The sequence below is a fragment of the Zalophus californianus genome, chromosome 15 (genome assembly GCF_009762305.2).
Source record: "Zalophus californianus isolate mZalCal1 chromosome 15, mZalCal1.pri.v2, whole genome shotgun sequence".
Taxonomy (NCBI): Eukaryota; Metazoa; Chordata; class Mammalia; order Carnivora; family Otariidae; genus Zalophus; species Zalophus californianus.
The window spans coordinates 18,639,603-18,654,534 of NC_045609.1; the positions used below are offsets into that span (position 1 = coordinate 18,639,603).

Consider the following 14,932-nt stretch of genomic DNA (forward strand, 5'->3'; position numbering starts at 1 on the left):
ACTCCAAAGGCAGATAGGTAGCCTGAAGCTTCCCCTTTCTACCTTTAGATTGCTCTACAGAGGGGCATATGCTTTAAGAAATGGCAGACAGGCGCCGCGTGAGCAGGATCCAATCATTAGTTCTTCCCGGGGTCACCTCTCCAAGGGGGGGAGGGCTCTTTTCCACATATGTGAAGAGACAACTCTTTTTCTGTTTTAGTTTCTAGAAACTAGCAGGTTTCTAGAGAAAGAGGTATGTAAGAGTTCTCCTCAAGAGAAACTAAATTACATCTACTACTAAGTCATTTATTTCACTGTACCTTGACATATGGTGTCTAACAAGTTATTCAACTATGCTTAAGAAAAGTACTTTTTTGAGGTATTTAATTTTCTCAAAAGTGATATAAACCAGAGTAATACAGGCATCTAGTTTGAAAAGCAAATATTGCTAACAGGCCCAACGTGAAAGTCTGCAGTCTCCTGCCTCACTCTTCCCTGGGAGCCCCACTCCCAAGGCCTTCGGATTTGATTTTTTTCCTAAATTAAGTCATTAACGGAATACACGTAAAACGTCTATGTGCTAGATTCTACCCTGGGCTTTGGAGAAGCAACAACAACAGAATACAAATGTCCCTTCTTTCATGGATCTTAGTGTTGTTTTTCTGGGTTTTGCTTCCATATTTCTATAAAATGCTTATGAAACTATTTGACTTACGAGTTTCAGGGCTTACTGCCTTCCTGCTTTGGTAAGACTCTATCTCCCTCATACGCTCCCAGCCCCCTCCCTGCATCTCCTCCTCCTCCTGTTGGGCAGCACCTTCGCCTGACGGCCGCCCTGTGACACCTATGTCCTGGCTCGTCTCCCCAGCTGGGTCCCCTGTTGGCTGGACATCACCTTCCTCTTTCAGGGTTTACTTCCTTGTGCTGATGAAGTATATCCTCCTGAAGTTTCTAAGAAAGAATACGTGAAAAGATAACCTTTGTTTCTCCTATACTTGAATATCTAAAGGCCTTCTGACTTTATTCTCACACTTGATTGAAGTTTGGCGAAGTTTAGTATTTAGGTTGGAAAGGAATTTTTCATGCAAGGCTTCAGTATCTTGTAGCTTCCGAAAGTTGCTGTTGAACAGTATAATGCAATTCCTCTTGCTAGTCCTTCAGGGTGACTGTTTTTCTTCTTGGGATCTTTTTGTATTTTCACTTCATCCTTGCCCTCTGAAATGTCACCTGATATACGCTAGTTGGAACTGTTTTCCCCATTCATTTGTGTTTGGTGTGAGGTGGGCCCAGTACATCTGGGATCTCGTTTCTTTGGTAGAAAATTACAGAGATTAGGCTGTTTTATTGGGGAAGCCAACATGTCAGTATATTTAGGCCTTTCCTTTGGAGCTATTCATTTTTGTCTCTCCTGCCTGAGAGTACATGTACACCTGACTGCCAGCAACCGGGAAGAGGCGGGAGAGGGGGGCTAGGGGTTGCAGACTTGCACTAATTTCCCTCTTTTCAGTCCTTCCCTCCTCCCTGCCTCTGCTGGGCCTTATGACGCCTGCTGACCCTGCTTCAACTCAAGAGACTGAACTCCTCCTGTGGGTGCATGCACACGCATATGGAAACCCTAACCCTCCCTCCTGCAGAACCCCATGCTTCCGCATCCTGACCTTTTCCGGGATTCAGCAGGAAGAACGGGCCTCCAGCTCACCGGCCTTCCCCCATTATAGGCACTGAACGTGCAGCTCCCTCGGCTTTCAGTCAGTCACCATCCACCCCTTATCGCTACCATTTTTTTTTTTTTTTTTTGAAATCTCTTCATCATAACTACGTACTCCCCCTTTCTGGGTCTTTGTGAGTTCATGCCATTTCAGTTGTTTCAGAGTCATTTCAGTGAGGGTTTGGGGGAAGAAAACATAAGTCTGGATTGAATCCACAATGTTTAATCAGTGGTTCCAGAAGAATGATTGTGATTAAAAATTTTGAAGCAAACAATTATTGAACATTTCAAATACAATATACACCTGACTCTAATGCTATAAGTGAGAGTTTTATTTAACTAAATTTTAAGACTGTGCATATCTGTGCTATTTTGATTTTGTGTATCTGTTCAAACACCACTACTACAATATTAATCTACTTTCTTGCTTCAGTAGTTACAGAATATTAAACATGTAACCTCATCTGCATCTGGGGTCTGGGGTCATCATCCCAAACACCAATTATGACTGTAGTGTAATAAAAATGTACAGGAGAGAATATTTGGTGGAATGTATATCAACCATCAGAACATGCTCTAGTTAGTATAAAACAAACAAAAATGACAAAAGAGGTTTTTAAAAATTCTCCTTTAAAAGTGAAAGACAGATAAAAACTGCTGTGCTATTACTTTGCCTTAATTTTAATCTAAAAGTATTACTGCAGGATATGCAATGCCACGTCCTCCCAATGTACTCACTGGTCCCAAAGACTAAATTAGCCTCTACATTAGAGTGCGCTCACTCGAGAGATTCGAATGCATTCTTTAGTAAATCAATGCTGCATGGAGAAAACTTGACTTTTAGCTTGTCTTAAAGCTTCCAGAGGTGAAGTTTCTGAAATCTGTGCAGGGAGGAGGAGACTATATATATGAAGAGACTATAATTGGTTATTTCAAATCCAATTTTTAAATATTTTTATTAAATCAGAAAGAAAGCTACCTGAATCGTTCTTGGCCTGCTGTATCCCATATCTGTAACTTTACATATTTACCACCAACATTTATTATCTTTGAACCAAATTCCACTCCTATTGTATGATTTGAGTCATCTTTGACTGAAAAAGAAAAAGAACAAGATATTTATTTTAGAACATTAAAGAAACAGACTTACAGATTTAAACAAGCAAAATCAAGGGTTAAAGTCAATGGAAATGTAATTTACTGTAGCCTTTCATTTCTCCAATAGTCAGCTGATAAGAAGCACTCACTGTTTTAAACAAAATACACTTAAACACTTTAAACAAAAGTGTTTTACTTTTGTTAAAGTACACTTTAAACAAAACAAAATACACTTTAAACAAAATACATTTAAACAAAATATTCCTATTCTGAAAGAGATGATAAGGCTCTTTCACAAAACCCCTAAAGCAAACCATTCATTTTAAAGCCTAGGCTTGGAAGTGGCTATGCCACATGAGAATCATATCTACCTGCCCACTGGGAGGGCACTCACACACAGGGACTGCATAAAATACCTGGGTGCCGGCCTAAAGGGCTTAGAGCCCAGTGGCAGACCTGCAACTCAGTCAGGAACGAGGTGGTGACCGTTTCCACTATTTGAAAGGATAAATAGTCCAAAGAAATAAAAGGGAAGGAAAAGTACTTCCTGTAGCCCCCAAAAGAAACTTGATGGATACCAAAGATTAAGGGAAAAAGAGGAAAAGATAAACAAAATAAAACAACACCAAACAACAAAAATTCTGAGCATATGATAGCTGTTGAGTTTGCATGAATTTGAGGATTGTGTGGCAGTAATTTGGAATGAATTTGTTGGAGAAGTCAATACTATCTATTCTGGGAGGCAGGCAAAATAGGTAGCTTGCTAAACCCACCTAGAATGAACTGTCTGTGAAAAAAACACTTCTGTGGTGATGAAGAGCTGAGCTATCACCTAGTATTATGGCTACACAGCCCATGACTGACTTACACTTTATGACTGTAGGGCAGAATCTAAGTGTACTAGAAGAAATCACGAATGCCACTTGATGGTATGTTGAGTGTTCCCTGGGGCCAGGGGTGAAGGGATGACAGGTCAATACTGACCACACCCGCCTGTCTGAGATGATGTGGAACTAGCGTGGACATTCTCGAATTCAAGCTACCAAGAAACCTCAGAGTAAAAGCCTCAAAGGGTGATGGCTAAAGTCCAGGGGCGTCCTGATTACAGCATGGCCACAAGACGAATAAAGTGAAGCCTTTCCCATCGTGCTGTAGACCGTGCAGACTAACCCAACACACATACCCATCTCCTTGGTGAGGAGTTAGGGGAGGACTGTCAAGGGAGAGCTTGCCACAGGGGCAGGATACAACGATAAGGAGGCGGGTTCTGGACCCAATATCCTTGGGGCATTTTTTTCTGAGATGCTACAACGCAGTCTTGGCAACTTGTGAAGAGACCTGGACTCCCCCAGTGAGTGAATACTTGTTACATTCAGTGAGGACTGGCTCCGTGTCACTAGACAGAGGTCCCAAAAAGCTCTTGGATAATGAAAACGGAAGTAGAATATATTTCTACAGTTTTATTCTTCAAAGCTCCTTACCAAGGACGCCCTCTGCTGTTTCCCCATTTTACCCACCACCACTCAGGCGCACATGCTTACGATGCACTGCAGTTCAGTGAAGGTAAATCTGTTTTTGTGCTTTCACCCGACTGCCATGAAATAGGTCATCCTCCACAATTCTTTCCATGATTGTAAAAGCAGTTTATTTTAAGGGTCTTTCAAACTTACAAGTCTTTTACAATACTTTGGAATTAAACATTCAATTTCCCTTACCAAAACAGTGAAAGCCAATGGCAACAAGATGGGTCTGTGGTCAAAAGACCTGGACTTGAGTCTAACCAACTCTAGGGGACCATACCAAGGGCACACACCCCCTAACTGCTCTAAAGCTGCTTCTTGAACCTGCAAAACAGAACTGATGACAATAACCACCTTCACTACAGTATAAGCCACAGAGGACCCAACAGGACTGTTTTATCTACAATGTACTATTCGGGCTTCTTGGGCGGCTCCCTGTCAGGAAAGCAAAGTCCTCTGCGGCCTTCTGCCTCACCATGTTGTATTTCAACATCTGCAATGTACTGGAGTATCTGGAAAATGCACAGTATGATAATATATTGAACAATGAACCAACATAAAACTGAAATAACTTAATAAAAACTCAGTCATACTGCTAGAAGTTTAATATAACAAACTTTTAATGTTACTTTAACATACTTTTAAACTATAAGTTTTTTCCTGAAATAATATTCAGAAGTTTTGCTATAAACAAATCTGAGCAAGAGAGCACTCAGGGGAAGACATGCATCAAACACTGACCATCTGATGTCACTTACATTTTTTTTCTATAAACTGATGAAGCAAGCAAGACTTGCCAGTTCCTGCATTTCCAATAACCAAGAACTTAAACAAAAAATCTGAAAAACAAAAAGAGACCATGAAAAATAACTTTAAAACATGTGCTACAAATTTATTTAGGCTATGATCAAAAAAAGTTAATAAAATCTTACTTGTTAATGTAACAGAAAAAAGAGGCAACTATTCTGTGAAAACAACAAAAAACACGTCAACTTACATTTTCACCTTTTTGATATTTGGCTTACATGCCAGCTCAGTGGTTTTCCAAACACTGCTCATGGGAAAACTTCCTTTGATGTTGGAAGTTTGAAGACTATTCTTGTAAAATTCATCCCTTTGCTAGTCACTATTCAAAGAAATATGAACAAGCAGGGACAAAAATAGTCTAGAAGTTTCAAGTTTTCTGTACAAAAGAAAAACCCTGGGAAACTTCTAGGCTTTGAGAAGTCCACGCCCTTCTTCTTTTTTTAAAATAGGTATGTTTCCCCCACTCTTGCAGATTTTTGTGGTCTTGCTTCTATTCCCTTATCTGCACCTTGAGGGAAGGACAGCTTAAGCCAAGTTTGGGTCAGTATTCAAAGTAGGAAATTTGTCTCACTCAGTGTAAAAAGAATTCTTCATTTCTTCTTTACACAGAGTAATATATTTAATTTGGAATATGATTTTCCATAAAATGGAAAGGAAGACTCTCCAGAATTTGTTAATCGAATTAGCATAATGTAGCATCAGTAGCCCCATGCTGCCTTACTGATTAAGAATGTTAGTTCTGCTGAGACCAGGAGCTGCAGAGGACCCACTCCCTCCTCCACCCCTCACACTGGAATTTCTGTTTTGTTCAATATCTTCTTCTACTTAAAATATAAAGCCCAATACACTGTAAAGCTGACCCTTGAACGACTATGTGGTTTCACTTATATGTGGATTTTTTACAGTACAGTACTATAAATGTATTTTCTCTTCCTTGTGATTTTCTTTCTTTTTTAAAAAGATTTATTTACTTAAGACAGAGAGAGCGCACACTCACGAGAAGGGGCAGAGGGAAAGGTAGAGACAGAATCTCAAGCAGATTCCATGCTGAGGGTGGAGCCTGATGCAGGGCTCGACCTCACAACCCTGAGATCATGACCTGAGTCAAAACCAAGAGTTGGACGCTTAACTGACTGAGCCACCCATGTGCTCCCCCCGACCTTGTGATTTTCTTTAAAGATTTTATTTATTTGACAGAGAGCGAGCATGAGCAGGGAGGAACAGAAGCAGAGGGAGACAGAATCTGAAGCAGACTCTGTACTGAGTGTAGAGCCCTACTCAGGGCTTGATCCCACAACCACAAGATCATGACTTGAGCTGCAACCAAGAGTTGGATGCTTAACCGACTGAGCCACCCAGGTGTCCCCCTCCTTGTGATTTTCTTAATAGCATTTTCTTTTCTCTAGCTTGTTTTATTTTAAGACTATGGTATATAATACATATAATATAGAAAACACATGTTAACTGATTGTTTATGTTATCAGTAAGGCTCCAGTCAACAGTAGGATTATTAAGAGTTAAGTTTTCGGGGAGTCAGAATTTATATGTGGGTTTTCAACTGTGCTGAGGGTTGGTGCCCTTAACCCCTTTGCTGTTCAAGAGTCAACCATATAAGTTGCAAACAGAAAAAGGTGAGAGCCAAATAAAGATGCTGCCAATACGCAGGAAACAGTAAATACTGACAAAGAAAAGAATTTGTATTTGCAAATTGAAATGTTTCTTATGTACACAGAAAAATGAGTATCACAAATCTATGCGATCCTGGAACAAAAACTCATATATCTAGACATAGACTTTGGCTTGATTCTCATTCCACTGTTATTTTCTGCTTTGGAAGTTTTGCTTAAATGTACTTTATTATGGTAATTGTTACCTAGATTGTACCATAGCCCCAACACGCAAAAGAGTAACATATCCACTGAACTACACCTTGCTGGACAAAAGACAAGTAAGACATGTAATTTCCACATGTAAAAATTCCTCCAAACTTTTTTTTAAAAAGATTTATTTATTTATTTTTATTTGAGAGACAGAGCTGGGGGGGCAAGGGAGGCAGAGAGGGAGAGAATCTCAAGCAGACTCCTTGCTGAGTGCAGAGCCTGATGAGGGGCTTGATCTCATGACCCTGAGATCATGACCTGAGCTGAAACCAAGAGTCAGATGCTTAGCCAACTGAGCCACCCAGACAACCCTCCAACAAACTCTTCATACTCTACCTCTTGTAGCTCAAACAGGTAAGTATTCATACTATAGTAGAAAACCTTTTTGTTTGAAAATCCTTTTGGGTGAAACATCTAGAAATGCTGGATAAAATATACCACATTTAAAAAAAAATGCACAGCTGAGCTTTTAGGAAAGAAAGGAAAATTCTAGATGCTTGGGAAAGAGAAGAAACAGAAAAAAGCAGTAGGGGCCCAGATGTGTCAGTATGGAGTTTTAAAACGTGTGTGGGACAGAGAATAAGAGTTTGTGTCCAGGTGAAGGAGGGAGTAGAGAGCTAAATCTGAGTTCTTTTCAAGGCTCGGCCTGAAGTGAAAGGGTAGGCTGGAGGAAAAAAATCTATTCACTAGCTCAGGGAAATGAGGAGCCTTCTTTCACTCTGCCTGGCCTCTTAACAAATGGGAAAAACTTCTCCCTTTGAAGTTTAATCATGGGCTCGTATAATAAGTGGGTTTGAAATTCAAATTTAAATAACTATGTGGACAATGAACCTCTAAATCAAGAAATGAGCAACAATAAAAATGAAAGTGACATGACTAGGATGCCTGGAAGAATTACTTTGTCAGGACACACAGGATTCTCACATTTACGGCTCCTTGAAGATGAGCTCACAATCTAAAATTACAAAACACTCAAGGAAACAATCCATCACAAGTGAGTCAGCCATCTGCAGACAGATGACGCTTCCAAGAATTTGATTTAAAAAAAAAAAGAACTTAATAAAGTACAGTTGATCCTTGAACAACACAGGGGTTAGGGGCACTGACACTACTCCCCTCCCCCATCCCATGTTGTGCAGTTGAAAAACCCACATATAACTTTCGACTCCCCAAACACTTCACTAATAGTCTACTGGTGACTGGAAGCCTTACTGACAACATAAATAGTAGATTTACATATATTTTCCATGTTACATGTATTATACACTATATTCTCACAATAAAGCGAGCTACAAAAAGAATGTTACTAAGAAAATCATAAGGAAGAGAAAATACATTTACATTACCATACTGTAAAAAAATTGACGTGGAAGTGGACCTGCGCAGTTCAAGCCTGTGTTATTCATGGGTCAACTATCTACTCAAAATGACTAATACCATAAAAAAAGGAATTTAATTTATAAGAATACAATAATATGAAAGAATTGGTAGATTTCTAGAATGTGTCCAGAAATAAAAATTGCAGTCTTTAAAATTAATGAATGGATGGGTTAAAAAGAGGAATCAATAAAAATGAGGAGAAAATTTATGAACTGGACTAGAGACTGAAGAAAATTACCAGAAGGCAGAACAAAGAGTTGAGAGGAGAGGAAACCATGTGGATTTAAGAAACATGGAGGGTTGAAGGAAAAGATCCAATACAGGTCTAACAGGTGTTTGGGAATGGAAAAATAGAGAATGCAGTACAGAGCCAATATTAAAAGAAATCATGACTAAGAATTCAACAGAATTAAAACTAGGACTGTCAGATCAAAAATAACTGTGAACCATGAGAAGGATAAATAAGAGTAAGTCCACACTTAAACACATCATCATCACAGTGAAACGGAAGAACAAAGACTATAAAGGCAGTCAGGAAGAATGGAAAAATTCCCTATAAAGAAACTAGGTTCTTCACCCCAAGGTCAGAAGGCAGTGAGATAGTATCTTCATGGTGTTGAAGGAAGGAGCATAAAAACAAAAACTGTCTAGTGTAGAATGCAATGTACAAGAAATTATACTCAACGCCAAGGTACACCTCTGCTTCCAGAAAGTTGGAATAGAAGTACTTTTTCCTATTCTTCCTGCTCAGTACAACCTAAGACACTAGATATTATATATAAAGGAAACATATGGAGACTTTAAAAAGCGTAGCAAAGAAGGCAGACTGGCCAGGGACCTCGGGGCCTGAGAAAAGAAGACACAGGGGTGAGTTCTTTGGGTTTTCCTTTCACCTCACATACCCCAGACTTGGAGCTGAACAAGCTGGCAACTGGAAATGGCAATGGGTGCAGATTTTAAAAAGCACCCACAGAAAGCTGCTCTGTCTAGCCCCAGGGCCAGGTAAGGGCAGCCTAGCAAGTGAGAAAACTTTTACACATCAACGGCTCTACTGCAGCCCAAACAGCACAGGAGAATCTGTGACCCCACCTCTACCCGTGCCAACAAAGGCTGAGTAACAGGGTGGGGTGGGGGGGCTGGATATCCCCCAGTGAGGCCTGAGAACCTCATTACAGCAGGGTGGTGTCTGAGAAGCCCAAGCACGGAGCTGAGACTCTCATCCCAGGTAGCTGGTTACAAGCCGCCCCAGCCCTCACCACAGTGTCATGGAGACCATGGTGGTGGTGATGTGGGAGCCGCAGAACGCTGGTGCTCTCAGCCCCACCCAGCAGTAACAAGGAGCACTCCCTCCACCTAGATGTCAATGGAAGCCGAGCATGGAATATATCCTTCTACCTCCACCTGGCAGTAACAAGACTGTGCCCAAGAGTGGTAACCAGTTAAATAAAAGATTTTAATAAAGACCTCAAGTCTCATAGCATAATATAAAAATGTTCAGGTTTCAAGTGAAAATCACTCATCATACTGAGAACCAGGAAGGTCTCAAACTGAAAGAAAAAAGATAATCAACAGATTCCAATGCGAAGATGACAGAAATGTCAAAAATGCATGACAAAAATTTTAAAGCAACTTAAAAAAAATCTTCTAAAAGATTTTTAAATATAAAAATGTTTCAACAAGTAATATAAACATGCTTGAAACAAATGAAAAAAAAATCCTTAGTGAAGAGAAAGTCTTATCAAAGAAATAAAAGATACAAAGAACCAAATGGTAATTTCAGAATTGTAAAATACAGTAACTGAAATATAAAGCTCAGCGGATGAGCTCAATAGCAAAATGCAAGGGACAGGGAAAACAATCTGTGAACTGGATGAAAAACTGACAGAAAATAGCCAATCTAAACAACAAAGAGAAAACAGACTGAAAATATATGAGTAGAGCCTCATGGACCTTTGATTCTACAAAAAAAGCTCTCATATTTGTGTCACTGGAGTCAGGAAAGAAGAGGAAAAAGAGAACAAGGCTGCAAAAGTACTCAAAGAAACAATGGCTGAAAACTTTCTAAATTTGACAAGAGACATAAATCCAGATTCAAAAAGCTGAGCATGAATCCAAATAAATCCATGCCAATATACATCATAACTAAACTTCTGAAAACTAAAGAAAAAGAAAAAAACCTTGAAAGCAGCCAGAGAAAATGACAGCTTGCATACAGAGAAAAAAAAATAATCCAAATGATAGCAAATTTTTCATCAAAAACCACAGAGGCCAGAAGGAAGTGGCACAACGTTTTTCAAGGGCCAAGAGAGAACTCTATCCAGAATCTTATATCTAGTGAAAAATGACCTTCTGGAATGAAGGGGGAATCAAGATATTCTTGGGGGTGGGGTGGGGGGGAGGGACTCTAATAGAATTTGTCAGCAACAGACCAATCCTAAAAGCATAGTTAAAAGAATTGTAAAGGAGGTTTCTAAACAGAAAATAAATAATAAAGGGAACCTTGGAACATCAGGAAGAAAGAAAGAACATGGCAAACAAAAAATGTATAAAAAGGGGCGCCTGACTGGCTCAGTCAGAAGAGCAGGCAACTCTTGACCTCGGGGTCATGAGTTTGAGCCCCATGTTGGGTGAGAGCTTACTTAAATAAAAACTAAAAAAAAAAAAAAAGGATAAATACAATAGGCTTTTATTCTTCTCCTGTTGAGCTTTCTAAATTGTATCTGGCTGTTCAAGCAAAAATGGTAACACTTATGTGATTCTTTAAATAAGAGTAGAGGAGGAAGGGGGCGGAGCAAGACGGCGGAGGAGTAGGAGACCTGGATTTCGTCTGGTCTCAGGAATTCAGCTGAATGAGGATCAAACCATTCTGAACACCTACGAACTCAACAGGAGACCGAAGAAGAGAGTAGCAACAACTCTCTGAACAGAGAAGCGACCACTTTCTGGAAGGTAGGACGTGCGGAGAAGTGAATCCGAGGCGATATTCGGGAGGATAGACGGCGGGGAAGGGGGCCTCCGTCGGCCGCTTCTGGCAAGTGCTAGAGCCGCGGAGCACAAAATCGGAACTTTTAGAAGCCGGCTCCGCTGAGGGACGTCACTGCAGTGGCTAAGCGGGGGGTGGACCCTCGCGGGACAGTGTGGTCTCAGGACCCTCGGGGTCACAGAAAGACCGGGGGTGCCTGAGTGCGGCAGAGCTCCCAGGTATCGGAGCAGGGAAGCCGGCTGCAGAGACGGAGCCGAGGCGTGGGCTCTCAGCTCGGGGTTGCCATAAACTGTGATCCGCAGCCCACTCGGGCCACTGCGCCTCCAGCAGGGACCCAACAAGCGGCAGATCTGGAGAGACTCCCCTTCCTTCCCGGGGAGGAGCGGCGCGGGAGCGCACCGCAGGGATCTGCTGGGTTTGGAGACTCCACACGGGGTCGGGTGCCAGAGATAGCAACGCTCGGTCACAGGCCAGGTGAGCACGGAGTGCGGCTGGAGACCGGGGACACGGGAGTGACTGCTTTTCTCTGGAGGCGCACTGAGGAGCGGGGCCCCGAGTTCTCAGCTCCTCTGGGTGGAGATTGGGAGGCCACCATTTTCACCCTGGTCCTCCAAAGCTGTACCGAGAGCTTGCAGGGAACAAAAGCTCCTAAGAGCAAACCCGAGCAGCTTGCTTAGCCCGGACCGACAAGGGTGGGGCAATTCCGCCTCCGGCAAAGACTTATGGGAACCAGGGCAACAGGCCCCTCCCCCAGAGATCAGCACGAACAGCCAGCAAGCCAAGACCAAGTTTACCGATCAAGGAGAACGGGAGAACTCCAGCACTAGGGGAATACTGCACATAGAATTCATGGCTTTTTTTTTTTTACCATGATTCATTAGTTTTTCAAAGTTAATTTTTTAACGTTTTTTTTTAAATTTTTCTTTTTCCCTTTTTCAAGCAACATCTTATCAATCCCTTTTTTTAAAAAAACATTTTTTATTTTTCATTTTTAGAGTCATATTTTATCCCTTCATAGTAGTTACCCTTACTTTTGGCATATATATATAAGTTGTTCTCTCTTTAAAATTTTGAGATACAGTTTCTTCTAACAGATCAAAATATACCCTAAATCACTAGTGTATGGCTTTGTTCTAGTCTCCTGCCTGATCACATTCTCTCCTTTTTTTTTTTTAAATCTTTTTCTTTTTTCAAACAACTTCTTATGGTATCAATTACTTTTATAAAACCTTTTATACTTTTCATCTTTACAGTCATCTTCCATCCCTTCGTTGTATCAACCCTTATTTTGTACATAGATAAGTCTTTCTTCCTTTAAAATTTTAGGAGGCACTTTTTTCTAACAGACCAAAATACGCCCAAAATCTAGTGTGTGGCACTGATCTATGCACTAGCCTGATCATATTTGATCATATTCGGTTTTTTTGTATTGTTCTGTTTTTGTATTGATCTTTTTCTTTTTGTTCTTTTTTTTCTTTCTTTTTTCTTTCTTTCCCTTTCTTTTCCCCTGGTTTCATGTCTTTTCTGATTTGTATACAGTATATTTGCTGGGGACGTTGTTAACCTGTTAACATTTTGTTCTCTCATCTACTCTCCTCTGGACAAGATGACAAGACGAAAAAAATCACCTCAGCAAAAAGAACAAGAGATAGTACCGTCAGCCAGGGACCTACTCAATACGGACATTAGTATGATGTCAGACCTAGAGTACAGAATCATGACTTTAAAGATACTAGCTGGGCTTGAAAAAAGCGTGGAAGTTATTAGAGAAACCCTTTCTGGAGAAATAAAAGAACTAAAATCTAACCAAGTCGAAATCAAAAAGGCTATTAATGAGGTGCAATTAAAAATGGGGGCACTAACTGCTAAGATAAATGAGGCAGAAGAGAGAATCAGCGATATAGAAGACCAAATGATGGAAAATAAAGAGGCTGAGAAAAAGAGGGAGAACTACAGGATCACGAGGGCAGAATTCGAGAGATAAGTGATACGATAAGACGAAACAACATTGGAATAATTGGGATCCCAGAAGAAGAAGAAAGAGAGAGAAGGGCAGAAGGTATAGTGGAGCAAATAATAGCAGAGAACTTCCCTAATGTGAGGAAGAAACCAGGCATCAAAATCCAGGAGGCACAGAGAACCCCTCTCAAAATCAATAAAAATAGGTCAACACCCCGACATCTAATAGTAAAACTTACGAGTCTCAGAGACAAAGAGAAAATCCTGAAAGCAGCTCGGGAGAAGAGATATGTAACCTACAATGGCAGAAATATTAGATTGGCAACAGACCTATCCACAGAGACCTGGCAGGCCAGAAAGGACTGGCATGATATCTTCAAAGCACTAAACGAGAAAAATATGCAGCCAAGAATTCTATATCCAGCTAGGCTGTCATTGAAAATTGAAGGAGAGATAAAAAGCTTCCAGGACAAACAAAAACTAAAGGAATTTGCAAGCATGAAACCAGCCCTTCAAGAAATATTGAAAGGGGTCCTCTAAGCAAAGAGAGGGCCTAAAAGCAGCATAGATCAGAAAGGAACACAGACAATATACAGTAACAGTCACCTTACAGGCAATACAATGGCACTAAATTCATACCTTTCAATAGTTACCCTGAATGTAAATGGGCTAAATGCCCCAAACAAAAGACACAGGCTATCAGATTGGACTAAAAAACAAGACCCATCCATATGCTGTCTGCAAGAGACTCATTTTAGACCCAAAGACACCCCCACATTGAAAGTGAGAAGGTGGAAAACCATTTACCATGCTAATGGACACCAAAAGAAAGCTGGGGTGGCAATCCTTATATCAGACAAATTAGATTTTAAACCAAAGACTGTAATAAGAGATGAAGAAGGACACTATATCCTACTTAAAGTGTCTATCCAACAAGAAGATCTAACAATTGTAAAGATCTATGCCCCTAACATGGGAGCAGCCAATTATATAAGGCAATTAATAACAAAAGTGAAGAAACACATTGACAACAATACAATAATAGTGGGGGACTTTAACACCCACCTGACTGAAATGGACAGATCATCTAAGCAAAAGATCAACAAGGAAATAAAGACTTTAAATGACACACTGGACCAAATGGACTTCACAGACATATTCAGAACATTCCATCCCAAAGCAACGGAATACACATTCTTCTCTAGTGCCCATGGAACATTCTCCAGAACTGATCACATCCTAAGTTACAAATCAGGTTTCAACCGGTACCAAAAGATTGGGATTATTCCCTGCATATTTTCAGACCACAGTGCTTTGAAACTAAAACTCAATCACAAGAGGAAAGTCGGAAAGAACTCAAATACATGGAGGCTAAAGAGCATCCTACTAAATGGGTCAACCAGGAAATTAAAGAAGAATTAAAAAAATTCATGGAAACCAATGAAAATGAAAACACAACTGTCCAAAATCTTTGGGATACAGCAAAGGCAGTCCTGAGAGGAAAGTATATAGCAATACAAGCCTTTCTCAAGAAACAAGAAAGGTCTCAAATACACAACCTAACCCTACACCTGAAGGAGCTGGAGAAAGAACAGCAAATAAAGCCTAAACCCAGCAG

General features: G+C 40.5%; 1 protein-coding gene across 2 annotated transcripts in view; it reads right to left on the reverse strand.

The window, feature by feature from the left end:
• Positions 1-14,932, reverse strand: part of RAB4A (RAB4A, member RAS oncogene family) — a 53,511-nt gene that overhangs the window by 15,558 nt on the left and 23,021 nt on the right. For both annotated transcript variants that reach the window (XM_027596617.2, XM_027596616.2), the window contains 2 exons: positions 5,064-5,144; positions 2,667-2,781 (listed from right to left, as the gene is read on the reverse strand). Coding sequence is in view for 1 of the 2 variants with exons in the window: in XM_027596616.2 (XP_027452417.1) it covers positions 2,667-2,781; positions 5,064-5,144 (196 nt within the window). In the remaining variant the exon portion in view is untranslated. Of the gene's footprint in view, positions 1-2,666; positions 2,782-5,063; positions 5,145-14,932 lie in introns of those variants that run through there.